At 39.0% G+C, this 23210-nt stretch overlaps 3 protein-coding genes across 6 annotated transcripts; 1 reads left to right on the forward strand and 2 right to left on the reverse strand.

Moving 5' to 3' along the window:
- Window positions 1–1775: 1775 nt before the first annotated feature.
- On the reverse strand, window positions 1776–6209 carry st6galnac6 (ST6 (alpha-N-acetyl-neuraminyl-2,3-beta-galactosyl-1,3)-N-acetylgalactosaminide alpha-2,6-sialyltransferase 6; the record flags this gene model as incomplete). Of its 2 annotated transcripts, XM_080874518.1 has the most annotated exons (6): window positions 1776–2183; window positions 2264–2371; window positions 2454–2866; window positions 3783–3983; window positions 5550–5622; window positions 6011–6209. In XM_080874518.1, the coding sequence occupies 5 exons, from the start codon at window positions 5571–5573 to the stop codon at window positions 1997–1999; spliced, it is 933 nt and encodes a 310-aa protein (XP_080730644.1). In that variant the 3' UTR covers window positions 1776–1996. The 2 variants fall into 2 exon arrangements, with proteins under 2 accessions (XP_080730644.1, XP_080730643.1); XM_080874517.1 differs by lacking the exons at window positions 5550–5622; window positions 6011–6209 and having other exon boundaries at window positions 3783–4034.
- Window positions 6210–7732: 1523 nt separating this feature from the next.
- st6galnac4 (ST6 (alpha-N-acetyl-neuraminyl-2,3-beta-galactosyl-1,3)-N-acetylgalactosaminide alpha-2,6-sialyltransferase 4) lies at window positions 7733–12338 on the reverse strand. Of its 2 annotated transcripts, none has more exons than XM_080874746.1 (5): window positions 12016–12338; window positions 11773–11919; window positions 11113–11204; window positions 9755–9862; window positions 7733–9636 (listed from the first exon to the last, which is right to left on the reverse strand). In XM_080874746.1, the coding sequence occupies exons 1-5, from the start codon at window positions 12190–12192 to the stop codon at window positions 9450–9452; spliced, it is 711 nt and encodes a 236-aa protein (XP_080730872.1). In that variant the 5' UTR covers window positions 12193–12338; the 3' UTR covers window positions 7733–9449. The 2 variants fall into 2 exon arrangements, with proteins under 2 accessions (XP_080730872.1, XP_080730871.1); XM_080874745.1 differs by having other exon boundaries at window positions 10795–11204.
- A 721-nt stretch (window positions 12339–13059) lies between these two features.
- Window positions 13060–22453, forward strand: miga2 (mitoguardin 2). 2 transcript variants are annotated; one of them, XM_080874744.1, is made up of 16 exons: window positions 13060–13196; window positions 14037–14208; window positions 14287–14497; window positions 14612–14727; window positions 14842–14962; window positions 15458–15585; window positions 16333–16450; window positions 16609–16715; window positions 16865–16968; window positions 17373–17445; window positions 17538–17624; window positions 17735–17833; window positions 18467–18601; window positions 18701–18754; window positions 18856–18972; window positions 19542–22453. In XM_080874744.1, exons 2-16 carry the CDS (start codon window positions 14113–14115, stop codon window positions 19740–19742), a joined length of 1767 nt encoding a protein of 588 aa, XP_080730870.1. In that variant the 5' UTR covers window positions 13060–13196; window positions 14037–14112; the 3' UTR covers window positions 19743–22453. The 2 variants fall into 2 exon arrangements, with proteins under 2 accessions (XP_080730870.1, XP_080730869.1); XM_080874743.1 differs by having other exon boundaries at window positions 13066–13196; window positions 13973–14208.
- The last annotated feature ends 757 nt before the right edge of the window (window positions 22454–23210 follow it).

Genomic DNA, 23210 nt, shown 5'->3' on the forward strand with positions numbered 1-23210 from the left:
TCTCCATTCATTTCTAAATGGCAACAAATGTTTATTAAAACACAAAAACAATTCACATGCTTGAACTGGCACTTAAACGTTTGTTTTTTCATTAAAGAAACAAACAAACAAAAGAAAACACACGTGGAGAGCAGAATGGACAAATGAATGTCCCTCTGAGTCTGAGTTTCTAAACCAGTCAGTTAAACATACATTTGCATTTACAAAAAACCCAAAACATGTTGCTGCCTTTCTTCAAGCTGGAAGCTTTTCTTGTAAGATTACAAGACCTTTCAGCTCTCAAACTTTTTGTATGTGTTTTGAATGTCACTGTCTCAGGTTCCAAACTTAAACTGACTAAAGTTTTTTGGTACATCTTCGCATTTATCGTAATCCTGCATTAATTCAGTCATGTTGGTTATAGCTGTTGAAGCAACACTTGACATTGTTGTACTGCATTCTGTTATATACACATTCTGATATGCCTAAAACTGTGGTTATTGAACGCCTGAAAATCTGGGTTGTATAAATCTACTTCAGGCTGTTATCTCAGTGTATATATAGCAGGCAACCTAGTTGTCAGCAGTCAGTACAATTTGTGTATCTTCATAGTCTATAAAAATTTATTTATTTATTTTTTACTAATTTTAAAAGAAAAAAGGCTCAGGCTTCTGGACCTTAAAATCGCATTTCATGCACAGTGATGACAGTTCAAATTCTTAAAGATAATTGCAAAATTCTTGTCACCATTTAGGAAGCTTCTCTGCTTCAAACTGAGATTTCACAGCAAGAGCACGATCTGAATTACAGCCACATGCACCACGACACCACTGAGGTGAAACTGTTTAAGGTCAGATTCAGGCAGACAGTTCACTAGTAATCTTCAACTGGCACTATACTGTAGAAAACATATTGCTCCTTTCAGAGAGGAAACGTGTGAATTTTACACTGTACATAAGTAGCTCCCTTATTTTTGACCCTCTAATATGCCCTGGTCTCAGAATATTGGTCATTTTTGGAAATTAACCTTCTGCATCTTTGTTTGAAAGTCAGCGCACAGTTAGTACCTATAACTAAAAAGGTCTTCCCATAATAAATTGGGTTCCCATGTGATTTAAGAGGTCTGATTATGTCCACAAAAGTAGCATTTCTTTTTCTGTCAGAGTTGACTCAAGAGCAGTGAAATATTGTTAAATTAATATTTGGTGGTACTCTTATTTCTAAGGAGCATAAACACTATATTATAGTTATTTTAATTGACACTAAATCTTAGGTCAGATTGTCTTATTATTTACATACAAAGTGCCGAATTCAGACTTACTAAGCTACTGTTAGGATGCTTTGTGTCAAGAGCTGAAAAGTGTACTGTATGTAGACAAATTGGATTCATCCAGCTAAGATACTGACAATGTATTGTCAATGGTTTCTTGAACTTGTGCTCTTACACTGTATCATAAGGCCCCAATATAGATTATAATATAGATTATTTGTACACTGGATTAGGGATATACTGGCTATGGCTGCAGTGATGGCAGAATACGATTCCTGTGTATGAAACAGAAAACTATAGCTATAAAGAGTACTTTATAGGCCACTTAGTTATAGTTGATTAGACATGATTGCTGATCCCCTTTCAACATGAGAAACTGCATTTTTCAATATTTAACAAAAAAACATGTAAAAAATCTTTGTAAATTCATTTTCTATTTACAAAAGACACAAGTCAGTGTGGAATATACACCAGGTTTCGGGAAAAAGGCTTGAAACTGAGCTTTTGTAAAAAACAAAACAATAATAATAAAAAAAAATAAAAAAATCCCATGCCTCTATTCCGAGATGTGGTCCAATATTAGGCTTTTCATCGGTTTCTGAAAATATCCATCATTCATACTTAGTCTGGTTTTTTTTTGTTTTTTTAAAGAGGTCTCATCCGGGGGGAAGTTCCAATGAAATCAAACCGATAAAGCTCATTTGTGCACCTGTTAACTCCAGAGAAAAGTCTTCAGAAAAGTGCTTTTTACCATTTGGGATGAGTGAAGCTGATGTTGTACTGCTTTCCCCAGCGTGCAAACACCTGTTTCTCTGTAATAAAGCGATGGTGGTTTCCTCTTCGGCTGCTCTCGTGCTGGATGTATGTTACACATTCATCACCGCCCCTGGGCTTGTAGTAGTGGTATGGCATCTTCTTGGATCCAGATTTTCTTCTGGAAAAACAAATTGATTTCTTTATTGGTTAACTGGTTTAAATTCCCTGTAATGGGTTGAAGTCAAATGTTATACTTACCCACAGTGATTGGGTGGAACCATCCCATATACTTTGATATTATCACATATTTCAATGGCTATGACCATTGTGAACCAACCTGTGCTCAACCACGAGTGAGATTTTTGTCTGAGAAGAAAAAATAAACATATAGGAAAACAGCATTTGGTTACATTTATCAAAACATTTTATAACCACCCTTAACACTCACCGGTCACGTCCTGTCTCTCTTTGGAACAGGCTGTCAAATCTGCGCATTTTGCTCGGTGTGACAGTGAAACAAGAGAAGTCTCTGTAGGTCATGCTGACTCTCTGGATCAATCTGTACAGGGTTCCTTTGGCATCTTTCCCAATCTTGTTTGGGGGTCCCCAGAAAATGATCACTGGGTGGCTGTCTGTATGTCGTAGGAATTCATTAGGTCTCCGGACCACCCTGAAAACACTGGAGTGGGCTACGACCCTCAGAGTGGTCCGATTCCCGACGTCAGATTCATACCCCGTCGTAGGGGCGTCGTTCATGCGGATCACACACTCGGTGCGGTCAATCTCGTCTCCCGCTCGACTACCCAAGACGTGGCTGGAGCTCGTCACCAGTGCACACTCATGACAGTGCATGGTCATACTCTGAAAAGAAGCACAAGATGGAGCTTTTTAAGATAACATATTAAAACAATAGCTGTCCGCAACAGTGGTGTGGTGTCTATATTTTACCAGTTTAAGTGCTGATTTAATTTTTAAAAAACCTAAAAACACTAAAACTAAAATGCTAAATCCAGCTGACAATGCTCATAACAATGATAATAAGTTAATATAGACGTTTTCAGCAACACGGGTCATGCAAATGTGTGTGGGTTTAGCCACACATAGTCTATGATAACGTCCATGTATCTGCCCAGTCTTAACAACTACAGCCCAGTGTGTTAGGCAGGGTTATCACTATATCAGATTCTCGCTACCTGATTAAAATAATAAACTTTATTGACATGCAGTATAAGAAAAAAACAATAAGAGTTTCTTTCAGGGAGTTTCCGGGTGTTTTTAGCTCTGATCACATTATAACGGTTGGCAGTGGGACAATTTGGAGGCAGTGCACCTTATCCCAAGTCTCTAACTTCAGATTGGGTTGACATCCCAGTCAATGCAGTTTTTTCCTGAAGAGGAAAAAAGCAACATTTTTTCTTTACTATTGGCTGGTTCAGGAAGCCACCCCTATGCACAGATAAAACTCAACTTGGATATAGCGTTCACAGGACAGCCTGAGCTGGGCCCAGTTTAATGACATCCTGTTACAGCTTCTTCCAAAATACATATTAGTAAATTACTTCAGCAGCATTTGATGCACTCCATTTTGTCTCCATACCTTCACAGGTATTTAGAATAAAACACAAGATTATATATCCAAATGAGTGTCGCAGTCAGTCTCTAAAACTAAATTAATTTCACTCGCATTACCAATCGGGAAACTGACTCTATATTGATTTCTGGTTCAAAGTTCACTTATAGTTCCAGCTTTAACTTTGAGTGTTTGTGCACAACCTACTTTGTTCCCATAAACTGGCACATAGCCGTCTTTTCCTGTCCATTTCCTCAGGTCTGTGGTCTTGGTGGCATGGTTGGTAGCCACATGGAAAGAAGCGTAGACAGCATCGATGCTGCTGTTATTGTTGGAGCTGTACAGGATGAAGAGCGTCATCAGGATGAGGATGGCAGCAAAGATCACCATCTTGTGGCTCTGTTGTCCCTGCAGAGTAAAACACAATGGTGCAATATACAGAAAAACATTTACTAACATGGAAACTAGAGGCAATACTTTTACTTTTTATTGGATTAAGAAAGGACCATGAAAACCACAGTGTGTGAGAATGCAGCAGCAAAATTAAATGTTTTAAAAAAAAGTGAAACTGCACACAACCACGTTATTTTAGATTTTAATACACAAAAAGGCAAGCTCTAACTGGCCCTGATTCTTGCTATGAGTGACTTAGTGTAGGCCTAAATCATACACAGTGTAACAAAAAGATGTTTTAGTGGCCCCATCTGGCATACTTGCATACATGCAGAGTGAGACAAAAGCTGACATAAAGTTGTTTCCTGTGTACAAACAAACTGTTAATGGAGAGGCAGCAGCTAATGAGGCTAACCCTCAAAACGCACATGCTCACTGTCTGAGCCACTCACCACCGGCTGACCACTGAGTGTCTGCATGATGCAGCTGACTGACAGCATGAAAATAGCAGCCTGTGACATGCCAAGAAAGTGGTTGTTTCCCAAAAAATGGCCGCCAATATTAAAACTGGCGGAAATCACTTGCTGAACTATAATATGTCAAACATCTTGAGGCATGCCTCTCAACTCTTTAGGCACTACCAAAGCAGGTCATCTCTTTGCTTCATGTATAACCCTTTCGTAAATCCTGTTGACTACATCCTTTTTACTAATATAAACAAAGATATTAGATAAGAAAAACACATACAGCCACAAGTGCCTGCTTTTTAGCACCAGCTGCTGCAGCATCATCATCATAAAGCTGCTGGCTCACAGGCTGATCGACCGGCTGATCATTGCAGCATTATCATATGTCACATCTCCCAGAGTGACATACCACTGACCACTTATGAGGTTTTTTTTCTCTTTCTATCCAGGTATGCTTTTACTACACTGTCAATGTGATTGGGATCATTGTCATGTTAATAAAAATGAAGCCACAGTCAATCAAATGCTTTCCAAATAGTACTGCTTCGTCGAACACACTCTGATCGTAGTTTTCTGTATTACTAATCAGTTTTTATCAATTTTGTTAAAATCCCAAACTCCACTGGCTGAAAAACAGCCCCAAACCATGACAGAACCACCACTGTGTTACACAGATGGCTGTAGAAAAGGGGTGGGCAACTCCAGGCCTCAAGGGCCCTGCAGGTTTTAGATACCACCCTGTGTCAACACACCTGAATCAAATGATTAGATCATTACCAGGCCTCTGGACAACCTCAAGACATGTTGAGGAGGTAATTTAGCCATTTAAATCAGCTGTGTTGGACACATCTAAAACCTGCAGGACACTGGCCCTTGAGGCCTGGAAGTTTCCCACCCCTGCTGCCGCCGCTCATGGTTTCCCGTCAACTGAAGCTCCATATGCATCTCTCAGGTCTTTGTGCCAAAAAGTGCCAGGGACAGAAATGCTCTTGATGACCAGCAACCTTCTAGCCATCAGTCGAAAGTCACAACAAGTGCCTGCACTTTTTAACAGTACTAACAAAGATACTAAGGGCAAGAGGTATGGTGCCACCACACCCTCTAAAGGTCTTACCTTGCCACCCAGCCTGAGCCCCATGCTTCCTGATCAGTTCCAGCACACGGACTGTAATTGTCTGTCATCATACCTAAACAGGAAAAGGTAGACTAAAACAGACATGCACACAAATTCATCCCACTTCATTTAAATGGCGCCACTCGTAGTGATATTATCTAGTTAGCTGTAATTAGTCTAATAGCATGTTTAGACACGTAAGTATTTACAGGCTATGTGCTGGTGTACCTAGCAGCCGTCATACAGCTGCTAGGTACACCTGACAAATGTTAAAGCCAAATATTACACATTTTGATACAAAAACACCATCTTAAATGCGCAACCGGCCGCTTTCCGCGGGGTTACGCTTTTCTTTACTGGTTATTCTTAAGAGCAGCGTCCGGCTAACGGTGCTAGCATATCAATGAAGTTGACGGGTGATAATGGGTTAACGGGGGCCCGTAATGGTCCGGGTTTTTTACCTTTTCATGGTCTGTTTAGCCTCCGTTAACGCTCTCCCTCGTTTCTCTCGTGCCTATCTTCCTGCACCACTTTCTGACGTCATTGCCCCCGTCCTCTCTGTGTGCCTGCAGAGCAGTGAGCACAGCTGCGGACTCCGGAGCTCATAAACAAACGTTGCTACGGTAGTTTCCAGGATGTAGCCTGACATCGTCACAGATATGTCCTTTGTAATCAGGTTTTATTTTATGTCTGTTTCTGTTATTGTTTTCAGTTCATTTTAGTTTCACCAAGTTTTAGTCTTTTAAATGCTGCTCCATATTCCATAAATTAAGTAACAGATAATATGCATTGCACAAAGTCTACATAAAGCTTTGTGAAGACAGTTGATTAACAGGAAAGTAGAGAACACAACCCAGGTTGCCAGTATTATCTAAAACTAATGTGTTAAACATTTTGAAACTGAAATCAGGTAAGGAAGCATCTAAACTGAGGCACAACAGCACAGAGCTTTAAATAAAGGCAAACAACAATCTCACATCAACTGAGGGAGTTCTTCAGCCTTAAAAAACAGACAATAGTACAGAGATGAGTAACTGCTGACAGCCTCTAGGTGAGTGAGGCCACCTAGACACAGGAGGAATCCCACCTCTGAAACAGACAATCTGAGTCCACCCACTACAACACTGATTCAGATCAGATTTGTCACTGAAACCTACCTGAAGCTTTGCTGCATGTGTTTATTCAGACCTGGGATGTCTGCATAATTGTGAGTCATCTGCCTTTGCAGTGTAATGAGATGTATTGTAATATCTGTCCCAAATTTTCCAAATCTTACTTCTAACAAAAGGCCTTATAATAATAATAATTAACAAATTAAACTAATGAAAGCCAAACTAAAAGTAAATTCTTTATAAATAAAAACTGAACTGAAATAACTACTTCTACTCTGGGAACTAATGAAGTAAAATGAATTGAAAACACAAATCCAAGACAAAATAACAATAACATAAAATAAACTATAAATTGAGATTCATGGGTAAGTGATCTATGTGGAGTGTCAAATTTGTTTAGCGTTTCTTTTTGGGGTTTTTTTTTAATTTTTTTTATATGAATCTTCATAACTTTTTCAATTCTGGGGGGAGCATAATGGCATGAAGTGACACAAATTTAGACACGAAATTAGTTGATTTCCAGCCAGACACAACTGCCCTCTGAGAGAAATACTAAATGGCCTTTGCCTTCTGCTAACTAGTCTTGTGCTGATTATTAAGCTAATTTTGAATCTGTGACAAAGTTCGGCACAAGTGAAGAGTCTCACTTTCCTCACTTTTCATTTCTTTAGTTTAGTTTCAGTTTAACACAGAAGGCTCCTCTTTGAAACATTTTCTGTTCCCCACAATCCCTATGCTATGTTATACTGGAAACTTAAACAACAACAGTATATACTTAGGACATGCAGTCTATGAGTAACACATTTGGATTTATGCACTTTATCCTCCCTTTAAAAGTAATGTTTTATTTAATCCTGTATTAACAAAATGGAGGTATTTTATACAATTTTAAAATAACAAAAGCTAACAGAAGTGAGCCAATCATCTTTCACATCCGCACACTGACTAATCGGATATTGGTGAAAGCACCGAGGGTAGACAAAGAATGTCCAAAGCACTGAACTGAATTCAGATGCACATATTCAAGTAAACAAGACTCTGAAATCCAAACTCGCACATACAAACAGAAAGTGTTCTTTAGCAGGTTTATTCATGATAACACTTATCTCACAGTGATGAGTGTTTACATTCAAGTTTGTGCCTTCAAAGGTTGTTTTTTTTTCTTCCTTTTACCATATACATGGACTTTGGCTGCTAAAACACAAGTAAATTTAAACACTTCATGTCTGAAGTACACATCATAGTAAAACGCTTCCTCACTAGTGCAAATACTGATGCAGTCTCTGTAATAAGCCACCAAATAAGCATTATGCAACTGAAAAGGCGGTGCTATGTTTTTAATAGTAACAGGCAGCAAAATATAAATGGTAAAAAACTTTAAAGATGAAATTTAGTATTAAAACAAGACAATGAGTCTTCCTTTGCTCACAATTGTTCATTCAAATGTAACATTTTGTCACACACCCTAAAGGGTTTTTTCAGTTTCCGTGAGTGTGAGCGAGTATGTGGCCACCAAAGCAGATGTGAAAACAGCAAACTGCAGAATCACGAGTTCAACGGCACCACAGAAAGACCTGAACACGTTAATGCACATTCAATGAAATGTTGCCACTTCGAGCATTTTAACACTGTAACTCGCCCATATTGTTACAGTTACTGTGTTAGCAACAAATGCAAGCATAAAGCTTTCAGTAGAGAGCTTACAGCATAACAGCAAGAGGTTTTTACAGAAATAAACACCAACTTCAAGTTGCTCAAATATGCTTATTTGTTGAAAAAGTTCAAATGAAATGCAACACAAAGGCTTGTCTGAAAACAGCTTTCCTTTTAAAATGTCCCGGGGCCATAAATACACTATTACCTCAACTGTGCTTTAATGCTGAATCGGCATTGTCATCTTTTGATCACGATCATGGACCAAGAGCGTGTAAAACAATAATAGAAGTGCTGAAGGGATTAGTCATTATTTGTTCTAATCAGCTGGATTTTCTGGTGGTTGACTTTCTTATAATAAGTTATCTTTCATACAAAAATGCTAAAATGCCACTATCTTATGTGTGTTTAGATTTCTGTGATGGTAAAGTAAGTGCCAGTTATTTTCTGACAATTTGTTATCGATTCAAAAGCAGCATTAACCTAATTGTGACCCTACATAACTATAGGCTGTATATAAAAGATGGCCATGATGGCATAGTCATCATGACACCCATTGGTTAGTGAGGTTCTTAATGAGAAATTGAGGGACAGCGTCCACCACAAAGTAAAGCTTAATCTAATTACTGTCTGTTTTGACTCTGAGGAATATAATTTATAAAATCAACATGTTATATTCAGTAAAACCTGAAACTGAGACCACAAACTCATAACAAGGGTTGAAGGGCTGTTTTCGTGTAGACTTCTATTAAACCAGATGAAACCAGATGGGTCGCCCCCTGCTGGCCATTTGAAATGAAGCACCTTTAAAGAACATTAGCTTTTTTTTTAGCTAGGTATATCTTTTATATACAGTCTGTGTATATAATTATAATGCACTTTCTGTCTCAAATGAAATGTATATAATTGCAGCTTTATATTACACAGGCCAGATTGAAGCATGAAGTAAAAAAAACTGTGCAGAAAAGAGCAAAAGTCAAGGCACAGTTATAAAGAATCTAAAAGCAGCTTTGGTATTGACAGGTTTTAATTTATGGTGTTGTGTTTTAATATGTTTTTTTCTTGTAGTCCTACTGATCTCTGCAATACCGAGGGGCCATTATCATTTGTTACCAGTAAAGCTTAATCTCATTCTTCAGAGGCTCCAGGAGGGGTGTTTAAACTCTATCCTGTGGCGTGCTGCCCATTTGGCATAGATGGCTTTCTCAGTGATGAAGCGATGGCCTCCACGTTGGGTGTGCTCATGGACCTTGTACATCTTGCACTCATTGATTCTGTTTTGTTCATAATAATGGTAGGGAACAACACTGTGATTGGCTCGGCTGTTGACAGGAGGGAAACAGTAGGTCACTAAAGATAGTAATAAGCCACTGTATGTACATAGAATATATACACACATAGAAAAAAAAGATGGAGCTTGATTATGGATCATAATCTCACCTGCAGTAGCCGTCATCAATCATTCCATAAACATGGATGCTGTCGCACATTTCTATGGCCAGAATCATTGTGAAGAATCCAGTGCTGAGAAACGCCCCAGTTTTCATTCTGAGTGAGAAACACAGAATATTTGTTCTTCCAAAAAAAGTTTTGCAAATTCTTACAAATTCAAAAATAAATCCTACAACTGCCACCAGTCATAATCTACACATTAGATCATAACTGTATCATACACTGTACAGAAGAGGGTATGTAATTATTTAATTTCCTGTAGAATTTGTAGGTTTGCTCATTTTCCAAATGAAAGAGAACAGCCTCTATTTTTATGGTAGTTTCATTTTGATGGAGAGAGACAGAATATCAACCACAAATCCAGAAAGAAAAACACATAACATTAAAGTTAGAAATTGATTTGCATGTTATGGAGTGAACTGTATTTGATCACTAAGCAAAACATGAATTAGTACTTGGTGGAGAAACCCTTGTTGGCAAACACAGCGGTAAGATGTTTTGTGTAGTTGGTCACCATGTTTACACAAATCCCAGACTGGATTACTTATTTTTATTTCCTCCACTGTATTTCTTTTTAGAGACCCTCATTTCCTCAAGAGGTTTTGCCATTAGCCAGGCTGTCATTGTGTAAAGAACGTCCTCAGTAAATGACTGACCTGATTAAACAATGGGAACACTGAGTAGCTTCACCCCCTTCTGGTAAAAACATGGTATTACATAGAGCCCAGCCCAAGCGCAGCTTCAATTGATATCTCTTTGACGCTCACATTTTTGGATTTCAGGTTATAGCAGTTATTTCCTCACATTCTAACTGTAATTCATTTAAGAAAAACTTAAACTTTGAACACAAGAATTCACAATAACTTCCTTTAAAGTAAGGTATCAAGATTTAACTGAGTTGATTTAAGGCTGAAATGGGTAAATTATATTTTCACCTTTAATATTTTGAATTAGAGAACAAAGTTATACAGTGTGTAAATGGCTACACTTTCTATTTGTACAACTTACGAGTTAAACTCCTACCGTACCTGTTTTTTCCCGTTTCGTTCTGAAACACCCCGTCACAGTACTCAATCTTGTCTTTCGTCACAGCATACATTCGGACATTTGGATATTTTTTTGCCATTTTCAGGAGGGCATTGAAGATGTGTCCTTTGCCATCTTGCCTCATGTTCCTTTCAGGACCCCAAAACACATATGTGGTCTCTGCTGACTGCTGGAAATAATACTGCTCATTTTTTACCAGCAGGGGAACGCTGGTGTGAGACACAACACGAACGGTGGTGCGCCTCCCAACGTCTTTCTCAAACCCCTTAGTGGGCGCGTTATTCATCCGGATCACACACCCGATTTTGTCTATCTCCTCTCCGGCGCCAACTCCGAGCATCTGACCTGAGCTGGAGACCAAGGCACACTGACTACAGTTGATGTCCAGTATCTGTGGAGAGAAAAGGGGAAAGATGAGAATTTTTTAGGCTGTGGTTTGTGCACATAAATCAGTAATTGGATGGTTATAGCTCAGCTGTTATTCCATTGTAATTACAGAATGTGCTTTCATAATGTTTTGTGTTGGGCTAATTAAAATAGACGAAATCAGAATTTTAGGTCAAGTATGTCTTGCTGGGAACAATCGGAATTGATTATATTATTTACTGGGTTCAGCTGTAGACTCTGGATGTGCAACTCAGGACTTTCACAGACTTTTTCCAAAGCCACTCCTGTGTTCTTTTGTGGTACGCTCTAGCTTTTTGTCTTGTTGAGATGCAAATGTATTCACAGTCTGACAGAAATACTACAGATCTGTAGTAATGGTTTTCACCCTAACACACACAAATACAATCAACAGAGACTGACAGACTGACAGTTGCATGCCTTTGTTATTTAGGTTAAGAAATGCACTGTATAATTAATATGAGTGGCTATCAGTTTTCACGGTCACCATGAACTAAGGGAACCAGACCTCTGTAAGCTTTTTTTTGTGTAATCCTACCCTCCTTGTGTCTCACCTGGTCCATTCTGTCGGGCTTGATCCTCTTGTAGCCCTCGAGTCCCTTCCTGGCCGCAGCAGGTGATGGGCCGTCCCGTATCATCACATGTCCAACCCAAAACAACAGAGGGAGGCTCAGGGTGAGCAGGCAAAGCCAGCGAAGCATCTGCACAGGCGGATAAGATGTAGGAAATGTTAGGGTAGTGCAGCTCCGCACACATTATTAGCGATCGGATGGGTTAAATAAGCAAGTGACTCTTACCAGAACGTTCATATCAAGGCCTTCGGCAAACCCCTGCTTCCAATGGCCCGGACGACACTCATTTTTCACGCCGACTCGAGAGAGACATGCCCAGTCAGCCACCGTCGATTCATGATCACAAAGGTTCCATATCAAAAGATTTTTAATTGCCTTTCCAGCTCTGTCAAATTCCAGCATCCGTTTCTTTGTGCGGTTACTTTCATTTTCATCACGTAGCCGACCACATTATTCTAGTCTTATTTGCACCATGTTTACATCAACTACCATCCGAAATCTGCAAGCTGCCCGTTTCTAGCCCAGCTTTGTTGACACAGTACCCTACAAACAATTCCTAGGACCCGCCTTGTAAATTATAACGTAGCCCGTCTTTACAGAATACGGCTTCCGGGGCCACTATTTCGCAACAAACTATCACCGGAACAAACTTGATTAAAAAACATTACTTACCAGAAATAACTGTAACTTTAATAACAATAACTATAATAACTATGAATTTAACTATATAAACAATGATGGTATACGTTTTTATTGTTAGTATTTAAATTCATATAATGACATTAGACATGCGGAGGGCAGTCACGCCTTTATTCTGAAAGAAACATGCCAAAACCGGAAGCAGTCTTCTCAATACTTTTGGTTACTTTAAAGTAGCCGTCCATGCGACGTTCCAGTACCCCTCGTAAATTTTCTTTCCCACAATAGAAGGAAAGTAATTTATAAACATTATTTCAGATGGTTAAACTACGCCGTCTCAATACTTTTTCTCGTTATACTATTCTGGTAGCCTGACTCCAATGTTATGGCCTTTAGCATATAATTAAGAATATAATTATTCAATAAACGTAACCCATTTATGTCCCTTTAGCATTGTTTTTAATTATAAAGTATATACACCGCCTTGAACTTTCTAGCAGTATTTCCCCTCTGTTTGATCAGGATAGAGTGACGATATTTCAAGAACTAATATCTGATTGGATTAGAAAAGTCTTTGCCCCGCCTACTCTTTTATCTGATTCGTCAAGAAATAGGTAACTGTCTTCACACCTCACCCGACTGGCCCGTGTCCGCGTCGGTATTCTTGCGTTAACTACGTAGGGCCTTGGGAAAAAAAAGAATCCACCGTGCGACTTTCACTGACTGTGACACGGGGATGTCCTTCCTTGAAGCCTCGGATGATCACGGTATGTACCTACGCAGGGATTATGTTATTAGTTGTGCCTCTGGGGAAGCTGCACACAAAGCCGCCTTGAAGTGTGTGAGCTGTCAGCTCACAGACTTTGCTCTGAAGCCAGCTTGACCTGGTGATGCTATGATGCAGACTGACAGATAAGGCTAGCCGAATAAGCTAGCTGACGTTAGCATATGCTCATCTAAAAAGATAGTTTCATCTTTGCTAGTGCTAATATTTAGCTGTCCTTGACTTGAGCTTTAAAGAAAGACATAAACCCTGCTGCTGAATTTATGGGGAAAGCTCTAAAATAATTTGTGTCAGTTGAAATTACTGTCTTCTGCTTCCTGGACTGGCTAACAGCTAGCTTTCGCTTTAACATATTGTCAAAGTTCTTTCAACTAGCAGCCTTGTTTTCAATAACTTAAGTCTGCATGGAACATAGTTGTGCTTTATGTACACTAGTTTGCTTCAGAGACGTAGAAAGTCAACCAGTTTCTCATGTTGAAGCCACAACTACTATCTTTTGTTAGGCTTTGTCTCGTACAGTATGTTGAATGGCGTGCTTGTTGCCTATTTGCATACCAGACACTCCAGACTGGTTAAGTAGTAGCTGGCAGAGTGTCAGTCTGCTCTCCTTCCAGGTCAAACCATAAACCTGTACAAGTTAAGTTTTTGTCTGGAGAGTGGTACAGTGAAAATAGTTTCTACTAATAGCTGGTATTATAATGGCTGTGCAGTTAGGGCACAAGGTTTGTACCTAAGTGTAGGTGCTTCTATCTGTTGTAGAACAACAAGACTGCAGTTAGCCACTGGATGAGAGAGTGGTTGATTACGGATGGTTCATCAGCAGGTCCTGAGCTGGCTGATCTCAGACCAGAGGGGAAACTTAATTTTTGCTGTGGCCTGAAGGCATTATAATTCCTGAGATGTCAATGAGACGAGGAGAAGGGATGTCCATCGCTCAGGCTTTGGCCATGACTGTAGCAGAGATACCCGTCTTTCTCTATTCCACATTTGGGCAGGTAAACACCTTTATACAAATGCACACACAGAGTGTACACTATGTTTGGTCGTATCCTCACTGCTTCTTCTGCTGTCAGTCCATATTTTCCCAGCTGAGGCTTACACCTAGCCTGAAGAAGGTGCTGTTTGCCACAGCACTGGGCAGTGTGGCTCTAGCTCTCACTGCTCATCATTTAAAAAGGCGAGGAAGAAAGAGGAAGCAGGGAACACAAGAAAAGGATGGCCAGAAGACAGTGGGAATACCAGAGTCGCTCATGAAGACAGGACGGCCCTCATCATTAAAGAGAGGTGTGAAGACAGAATATTATGTTTCTTTTTTAGGGGAGGGGGACGCTGTTTAGTGTCTTTCAGCAGTGGTTGCTGTGAAACATTCAGTGAGGAAATGTTTTTCCTTTGGGACAGCCCCATTTACTGGTCGACAGATGATGAGTCCCAGCACTCGAAGCAATGATACGATGAGTGGAATTTCCTCCCTGGCTCCCAGTAAACACTCAAGTTCATCACACAGCCTGGCATCTGTAAGTTTCATACTTTTTTTTTGTCATGTTTGCTTTATCTTTGACTTATTTATTTATTTATTTTTTTCACCATCTTTGGGTGTATATGTGTCTGGATGCTCATTTCTGGCTTAGATGCGAGTCCCAAGCTCTCCAAATCAGTCTGCCAATCCATCCACACCTTGGGAGGCAGAGCCTGTGGTGGAAGAGTCAGGGGCGGTAGAGGACGCTAATGCAGAGAATCTCTATTTAATGGGTAAGTATTCACTAAAACTCATGTTTTGTTTTTTTTGTTTGTTGTTGTTGTTTTTATTGTTTAATATAAAAACAGCGTAAAGCCACTTTTTTTGGGTCTTTTTACTATTTCATGCTGACATTAGAGCACAAGCTATCTATAATTACATTGCAACCAATATTAATCCGTATCAATTTAATGCAAAAATGCCAGTTCCTGTAGCTCTGTGCCACTGGTACTTGTAGTGCAGTACCATTATTTTTCAACTCAAGAGTAATGTGCTTAAAACTGTTTTTGCACATGCACTGCAGCCTTTAATTTCTCTTTTAATTAACTGGGGAACTTTATGTGAGTAATAAAATCTTTCAATGAATTGGACCGACATACAACTGGTTTTAGTCTATGTAAAATCTGATTGAGCCCATGTGTGAATTGAACTGTTGTGTGCTACATTTAAGACGGGGCAAAACTGCAGACAACGTTGGGATTTGAATCTAATTTTTCGCTTCCTGTTAGGCATGGAGCTGTTTGATGAGGCTCTGCGAAAGTGGGAACAGGCACTGAATATTCGCCATCAACCCCACTCAACATCCAGCAACAACAGCCTGGCTCTGCAGGGAGCAACATGTGGAGACGTTACCACGGTAACTATTAAACTGTTATTACCAGTGTGTGGTGGGATTGCTAGTCATTAAATGATGTCAAGCAACATTTTGAAAGATACAATGTCTGAAATTCAAAGTCTGAACCTCAACATATTTTCCACTGAAGATCACTCAAATCACTCTGTGGGTCTAAGATGGGAGTGACTCCAAACCACCTGAAGCTATCGTTGGCTTCAGTTTATCAACTATCATAAGCTTTGTCGTTTCCCAAACCAGATATGCATTGGAGTCCACTTGCACAGTGGGACTGTGACTGAACTCTCACTATGAAAAGTAACTCAGTAAATCATCTCTGCTATAGCTGCCGGAGAGCTGTCATCTTTCAGTGAAGGCTGAGGTCAGAATATAAATGGTTACACTGGGGAACATTAAAGCTGAGATTTCCTGTTAATCTTATAAAGCATTTTTATCCCTCAAAAGGCAGAAATAATCAAATACTTTACGTGATGTTGTTGCAACACATCAGTGCATTAAACAACTGCCTAATAATTATAGAAAAAAAGAACTGGTCATAAACTGTTGCAAGACTTTTATTTATTAAAAATAAAATAAAATGATTAAATTTAACTATAAAATGTGATGCGGTTCCAGAAAAGCTGATCAATTTCGCTTAGTCTGCCTCCTGGATTAGAGCCCAGTGCCAGTTTAATTTAACTAAATAAACTAATTCTTGGGTTATTTATTATATAATATTAAAGTGGTATCTTTATTATTTTTATTTTACAGGGTGAAGCCCAAAATAAAGTGTTTGCTGAGAAGTTAGAGACACTACTGCACAGAGCGTATCACCTACAGGAGGATTTTGGGAGCAGTATCCCAGCAGACAATGTGCTGGCAGACTTTGGTAAGAATTTCTGTGTGACCCTATCAGACAATATAAATATTATTAATCAAAGATCATACATTTCGACTGTTGGCTCTTGGCCTCTGTCACTGCTTAGAGCTATATATGTGTGCTTCCGGTCTGGCTCTGGCAGTTAGCTTGTGTTGTTCGTTTGGCAGAAAGTGAAGGAACGCTAATCTTGCCTCAAGTGGAAAGTTTCCATAGACTGCAAGAGGACGATGCTACTACTGTCACTTCTGATGACTCCTTCTTTTCGGCTGCGGAGGTGAGCTTCTTTCCCCTGCCCTCTAAAGACCGACCGTCAGAAAACACAGTACACTCCAGACCCTTCAAAAAACCTCCCCCTCACTTGTGTATTCATCTGTGTACACACACATACAGGCTGTGCACTGAGGTATTTGTGTTTATGTGCAGCTGTTAGATCCCATGTCTCTAGGGGAGGTCTATCAGCCAGCAGCCCTTTATGAAGAAGCCCTGTCTCTGGTCCATGAAGACAAAGTGGCCTATAGGACCCTGAGGTAACTGTTATGTGAGGCATTTTTATTTGTATACTTAAAGATGCACTGACAAATACTTTTATAAAAATAGTATATATTACTGTAGATAATGCCATATGAGTCACTGTCTGTTGTATCTGTGGTCCCTCATAGACTTTCAACTAAAACTACTGAGAAACGCAGTTTAATTGTCAAACATCAAAAAGCCTTTAGCAGTTAAACTGGTGGAGACCAAAACTGAGCAAAAAGTGAATTTTTTTTAGACTCCAAATTAATGCTGGTGTTACTTTTTGGATGTGAAAATGCACATTTTAACAAAAGGTAATAGTGGTGCTAAAAAACAAAACATCTTATACTCCAATACACAGCAGCCAAGAGAAGCATGAGCCTTTGTTGACTTAAATAAATCTTTCTGTGTTTACCAGGACTGAACTACTTGAATGTTATAGTGACCAAGAGTTCCTTGCCAAGCTTCACTGTGTGAGGCAAGCATTCCAGGTTGGTTTCAGCAAACCCACACTTCATACGTATATACATGTTTAAAACCAAATTACTACAGAAATTAAACCAGTGATGCTTTTCTTTTCCAGATCCTATTGTTAGATGAAACCCATCGTACGTTTTTCATGGAGACCGGAAAGCAAATGATTGTTGGTTTAATGATAAAGGCGAACAAGGTAAAATACTCCTCACTGGATCCTCAGTTATGAATGTCCTTTTGGACAATTTTAAAGAACTGTAATTATTTATTTTAATTGATCTCATTTGATCTTTTGCTTCATCTCAGAGCCCCAAAGCTTTTCTAGAAAGCTATGAAGACATGCTGCTGTACACTCAGAGAGAGGAAACGTGGCCCATCACTAAGATGGAGCTGGAGGGTCGAGGAGTGAGTAATCATGCTGTTATTCAAGTCATCACATCAATGTGATAGTGTATGTGTGTTTACGGTAAGCATGAATGTGACAAGTGAATACAATCAGTAGCTATTAATTGCAAACATCAGTTAACATTTGTATTTTATTTTTTTTTGTTTGTTTGTTGCTTTTTGGTTTTTTAGTGAAAATATTTAAAGGGACCGATTGCTTAATTTTTTTAGTTTCTCTGTGACAGATATAACCCACTCATGACCAACACACATGACAGTGTGCTCAGCTCTTTGAGCTCTTTGAGTCAGATGTACATAATTTTAATATGTTGCACATTGCTGCCACCAGCTGTTCATCAGTAGTATAGCTTCAAACTATCCATAGGACATGTTCACACATGCTTGGGTGTGTGTATATCTGAAACAGACCGACCAGGAGCCCACTCTTACAAACCTCCATGTCACCACAGTAGATAAGAAAAAAATACAGAAGTTTTTTTTCTTGTACAACAGTTGCACAACACTATCTAGTCCTTTATGTGTTCCAAGTCAGGTATGCCTGATGCCACAGCAGTTCAAAACATTACTGCTGCTAAAAATAAATAAATAATGCCTTCACCATTCCTCATGGTCCACATTTCCTGAACATTGCAGGTGGTTTGTATGAACTTTTTCGACATAGTGTTGGACTTCATCCTGATGGATGCATTCGAAGACCTGGAGAGTCCTCCTGCCTCTGTGGTGGCTGTGCTGAGGAATCGCTGGCTCTCTGACAGCTTTAAAGAAACGGTTAATATGATGCACATGCATCAGCACAGACACTTACTCCATATTCCACCAACATGCTTATAACGGTTTCTCTAATAATAGTTTTTAATTTTCTGGCAGGCTTTGGCGACTGCTTGCTGGTCTGTCCTAAAAGCCAAAAGGCGTCTTCTTATGGTGAGTTTATACTAGTTTTAGAAATTAATACTTTTTAACAGCTTTATTTAAACCTAAAAAAATTTGTTTATTCTGATAGCTTGTTCTTCTGCTCTCTCCAGGTTCCTGATGGATTTATCTCCCACTTCTATGCCATATCTGAGCATGTAAGCCCAGTTTTAGCTTTTGGCTTTTTAGGACCCCGGCAGCACCTGAGTGAAGTGTGCACAATTTTTAAGGTGAGGCCATACAGAGTATATGGTTTAAAAATATTTCAGTGCAAGCAGACACTATCCTCTGTGCAGGAAAACCACTAGCATAATGTACAACTCTACAATTCTTACAGCACATGACACTAAATGTATAATTTATACAATTGTATAGTGAGATGTACAGCAGAGGATGCAAGATGCTGCGAGATACTTTCTTTAATCGGGTTATAAAACTTTATAGAAGTGCAGTGTTGGAAGAAAAGAGTCAGAGTGAAACTCTTAAACCTACATTTCCTTTAATGCAACTCTAAAGGTTCTTTGCCTGCTGCTTTGTTAGAGCACATTTATATACAGTTTGTGCCAAACCTAATTTCAATATTTTTTAGATTTAAGTAGCAGCTCCTGAGCCACAGACATCATTACATGCAAGAGCCTTTACAGTCAAAGTAGTAGTAGCTGCAGTAACAATGATGGGGGAACTTGCATTCATGTGGCTCAGAGCTAACTAAGCCACATGAAGTTGTCTTCACGTGGCTTAACAACACACACATTATCATACCATCTTTTCATTTTGTTTTCTCTCCTTTCACCTGCAGCAACAAATCGTGCAGTACCTTAAGGATATGTTTGACCACGACAAGGTCCGCTTCACCTCTCCACAGTGTTTGGCCGAGGACATCCTGAACCTTTCTCACCGCCGAAGTGATATTTTACTTGGGTATCTGGGAATCGATAGCCTTCTTGAGATCAACGGTGCCCTGCCCAGTGACCAAGAGGGCTCTTCAGGGACCAACTAGGAGGAGTAGGGTAACAAAGAGCTTCACTGGGCCTTGTACCAGCCAACAGCAAAGAGGCTGACGAGTTGGGAACAGCAAGAAGTCACAGCTGAACAGTGTGTCGATATTAAGACTGGAAAGAATCATCCTCCTGTGATACACTGAGAACCAGCATTATTCATTTATTCATCCGTGTTTCATTAAACATGACGGCTTAAGTAGGACATACTTTCACTAGTTCTACAAAGTCATTGGTCCTTGTACTAAGGAGTGAGTGTAACGATCCCACTTCTTTTATGTTGCTGCTGTGTAGTCATCGAGAATACAGACTGCAGTCATGTAATGACAGACGTGCAAGGACTTGTCTTTGCCTTGTTGGGTGAGTTCTTGAAAACAGGCCTGACGGGAAGCATTACCAACCCATGAAAACTGTAACTGTGCCCGCTACACTTTTACTCCACATGGATTGAGGGCTTTCAGAGAACTCTTCATCACCTCTGGAATTAAGGGGAATCATGGTGTGGGAAACAGCATTTTGTGTTTTATTTTAAATTAAGTAAGCTTAAATGTTTAAAATGATGAGATTTCCTGAGAGTTCTTGAGCACTTTGGCCAACTGATTATTAGTGCTGCTGGTTAATGCAAAATGGGGTGGGTTTGTCTCCACACTTGTCCTTAAATCCTCTTTAATGTCTTTATTTATTTTCTCCACTTTTGGTCAATCGAGCTTAAAATGTGGTGAAACCAAGAAAGTCTGTTGAATGCAAAAAGACTTGAAATAGTGTAGGGTTCTGGCATGTTACTCATGTTTGACACCAGTGTTCACAGTTGCAGTAAACATGAGTGTTTGAAGAAGCATGTGCTAAGGGATTATGAAGGTTTACTTTCTATAAATTACAACGCAAATATTCAGATTTAAATGGCAACAAAAAACAAAACAAAACAACACTCCAAACACAAAAGAGTGTGAGATGTGAAATACCTGTCTGAAAACTATTACATAAAACACAACAGTTTAGAAGACGCTAAAGACAATAAACAATGTAAGACTTGAGTTCTCTTGATTTGTATTTGCTAATTCTAAAGTCTGAATCTGAGACATTCTCCCAGTTTAATTGCTTAAAAACATTTGGGTCTAAAAGTGTCCAGTCGCAAGTTGTACCAAATAAGCCTTTAACAAAGTGGATACTACTCACTTGTCCTAGCAGGGAAAGTACGTGTTACTAATGGTACCAGTAGCGCTGTGTTGTTCACACGACATGAACAGTAGAGTCTTTCCGTGGCAGTTTCACTGGTTAACATTAAAAATGGCTTTAAAGTAGGTGAGCCAGTGTTGGGGCCCGAGCACTGTGCATGTTTGCTCACTCACTCACTATCACACCTTAACAGCACACCTACTGAATCATTTATGTTTTTGTTTACATCTATACTTTCAGTGATAAAAGCTCGCTGTGGGGTTGTTTTGGGGGTTTTTTTGTGTAAGAAGGTGGACACCTGTGGAGATCTTGCTTAGAAAAAATATATGTAAACAGTGACACAACCTCTAAATGAAACATTGCCATTTAGTATTCTTAGGAAGGATATTTCTGATGTTATAAAGATCTGTAATGAAGAACAGGGCATTGTACAGCTGGACTGTCATCCACATAAGTGCACTGATGATAACGTCTGAGTCTGCTTTGCTATCCAAAGTACTGTGAACTTGTTATTGAATGGCATTTATTCCGCAATTATCGCATCGATTACACCACTACTGCACAGGCGCATTTCTGATACGCAGATATATACAAAGTAAATCGTCTTCATGAAATTGAATTTAAAGATTATTTATTTACAGAGAAGCACAGTTGTCTGAGGGGAGGAAAAAAAAATTTCTCTGAATACTTTGGGCCGTTTTAGTGTCAGTAGTTTATCTTATGAGTCCATACAAGTGTATTTCTTGTGGCAGTGATAATCCAAATCAAAGTCTCTTAAATTAAGAGCTTTTATTTTCTTTTATTTTGATTCAGTATTTGCAGGGTTATTTGGTGTTTCTGTCTAACATGAACCAAAACTGTAAATTGAGCTTTTACAGAAAATCATTTGGTTCCTCATTGTGACAGATGAGCATTTTGCACTTTAGCAGAAAAATCCAAGAATGTCCAATAACCCTTTTTTAATAGCTGTTGATTTATTTGTTGCATCAAAAAACTGACATATTATTGATAATAAAGAACATAAATGTTGTACAGTAGAGAAATTATCTTTCCCAGATCACTATACATATGATTATTGTTAATCTGCTATCTAGGTTTTGTTTATGTGTCCATCTTGTTCAAATTCTCCCCTTTTAACTGTTCTAGTAATTTTTATACCATTATTTGTCATGCAGGTAAATGCTGTTATGGAAAAATGCTTCTGTTTAGTCTTGTGTCCATAGATTGGTCTGCTTTTTCTCAGAAATACATCAGTGTATAATGCTACTTGTAGACCCAGGCTTAGCCTTTAGCTGTAAGTTTTAAAGATCCCAGATTACCAATATTTAGGAATTTCTAATTTTAAAAAAAATTATGCATGGAGTCTTCTTAACATATATTTGATGCAAGAATTTCAGGTGGCCAAACTATAGAGAAAGATTGGTTTTGTTTTGAAAGTCACTGCTATGTTTCAAGTGTCCTACTCATGCCTTTTGTCTTTTCTATTGTTAATCAACAGCAGAAACTAATCTGATTTTAATTTTCCATATTAAATGTTATTTTTTTGTTAAATGATATTGAGTTATTTATTTTACTTCACAAAAGTCAAACATTCTAATTGAGAGTTTTAAAAGAATATTGTTAGAATAGGTATATCAAAAAACACTGGCTTAATTTTGCGTGGGTTCCCTCCGGGTACTCCGGCTTCCTCCCACCGTCCAAAGACATGCAGCTTGTGGGGATAGGTTAATTGGAAAATCCAAATTGTCACTAGGTGTGAATGTGCGAGTGAATGTGAGTGTGAATGGTTGTCTGTCCCTTTGTGTTGGCCCTGCGACAGACTGGCGACCTGTCCAGGGTGTACCCTGCCTCTCGCCCTATGACAGCTGGGATAGGCTCCAGTGCCCCCCGCGACCCTGAAAAGGATAAGCGGCAGCGAATGGATGGATGGATGGTTTTTAAGGAAGTACATGATCATAGTAGATAATAAGAGGAAAAAAATCTAATGTGACTAAAATATTGGTCAGGAATTTTAAATCATTATTATTATTATTATTAGTAGTAGTAGTAGTAGCATCAAAAGAGGGCAAATATCATCAGTATTCCCAATTGTTCAGGTGATTATTGTCATCATGTAACTGTCCCCTATAAAAGTCCTGAATTTAAAAAGTACAGTTCTTACATACTTTATCTTTATTTTGTCAAAAGATGATATATGCGTCCGTGGTGCTACCACCCTTTAAAAACCTTCAAGACTGATGTTATTTTTTTTTTTATCGGCCTCACGTGCAAGCGATTATTAGCTAGCATGCTAA

This window comes from Rhamphochromis sp. 'chilingali' (assembly GCF_963969265.1).
Source record: "Rhamphochromis sp. 'chilingali' genome assembly, chromosome: 2".
NCBI classification, from domain to species: domain Eukaryota; kingdom Metazoa; phylum Chordata; class Actinopteri; order Cichliformes; family Cichlidae; genus Rhamphochromis; species Rhamphochromis sp. 'chilingali'.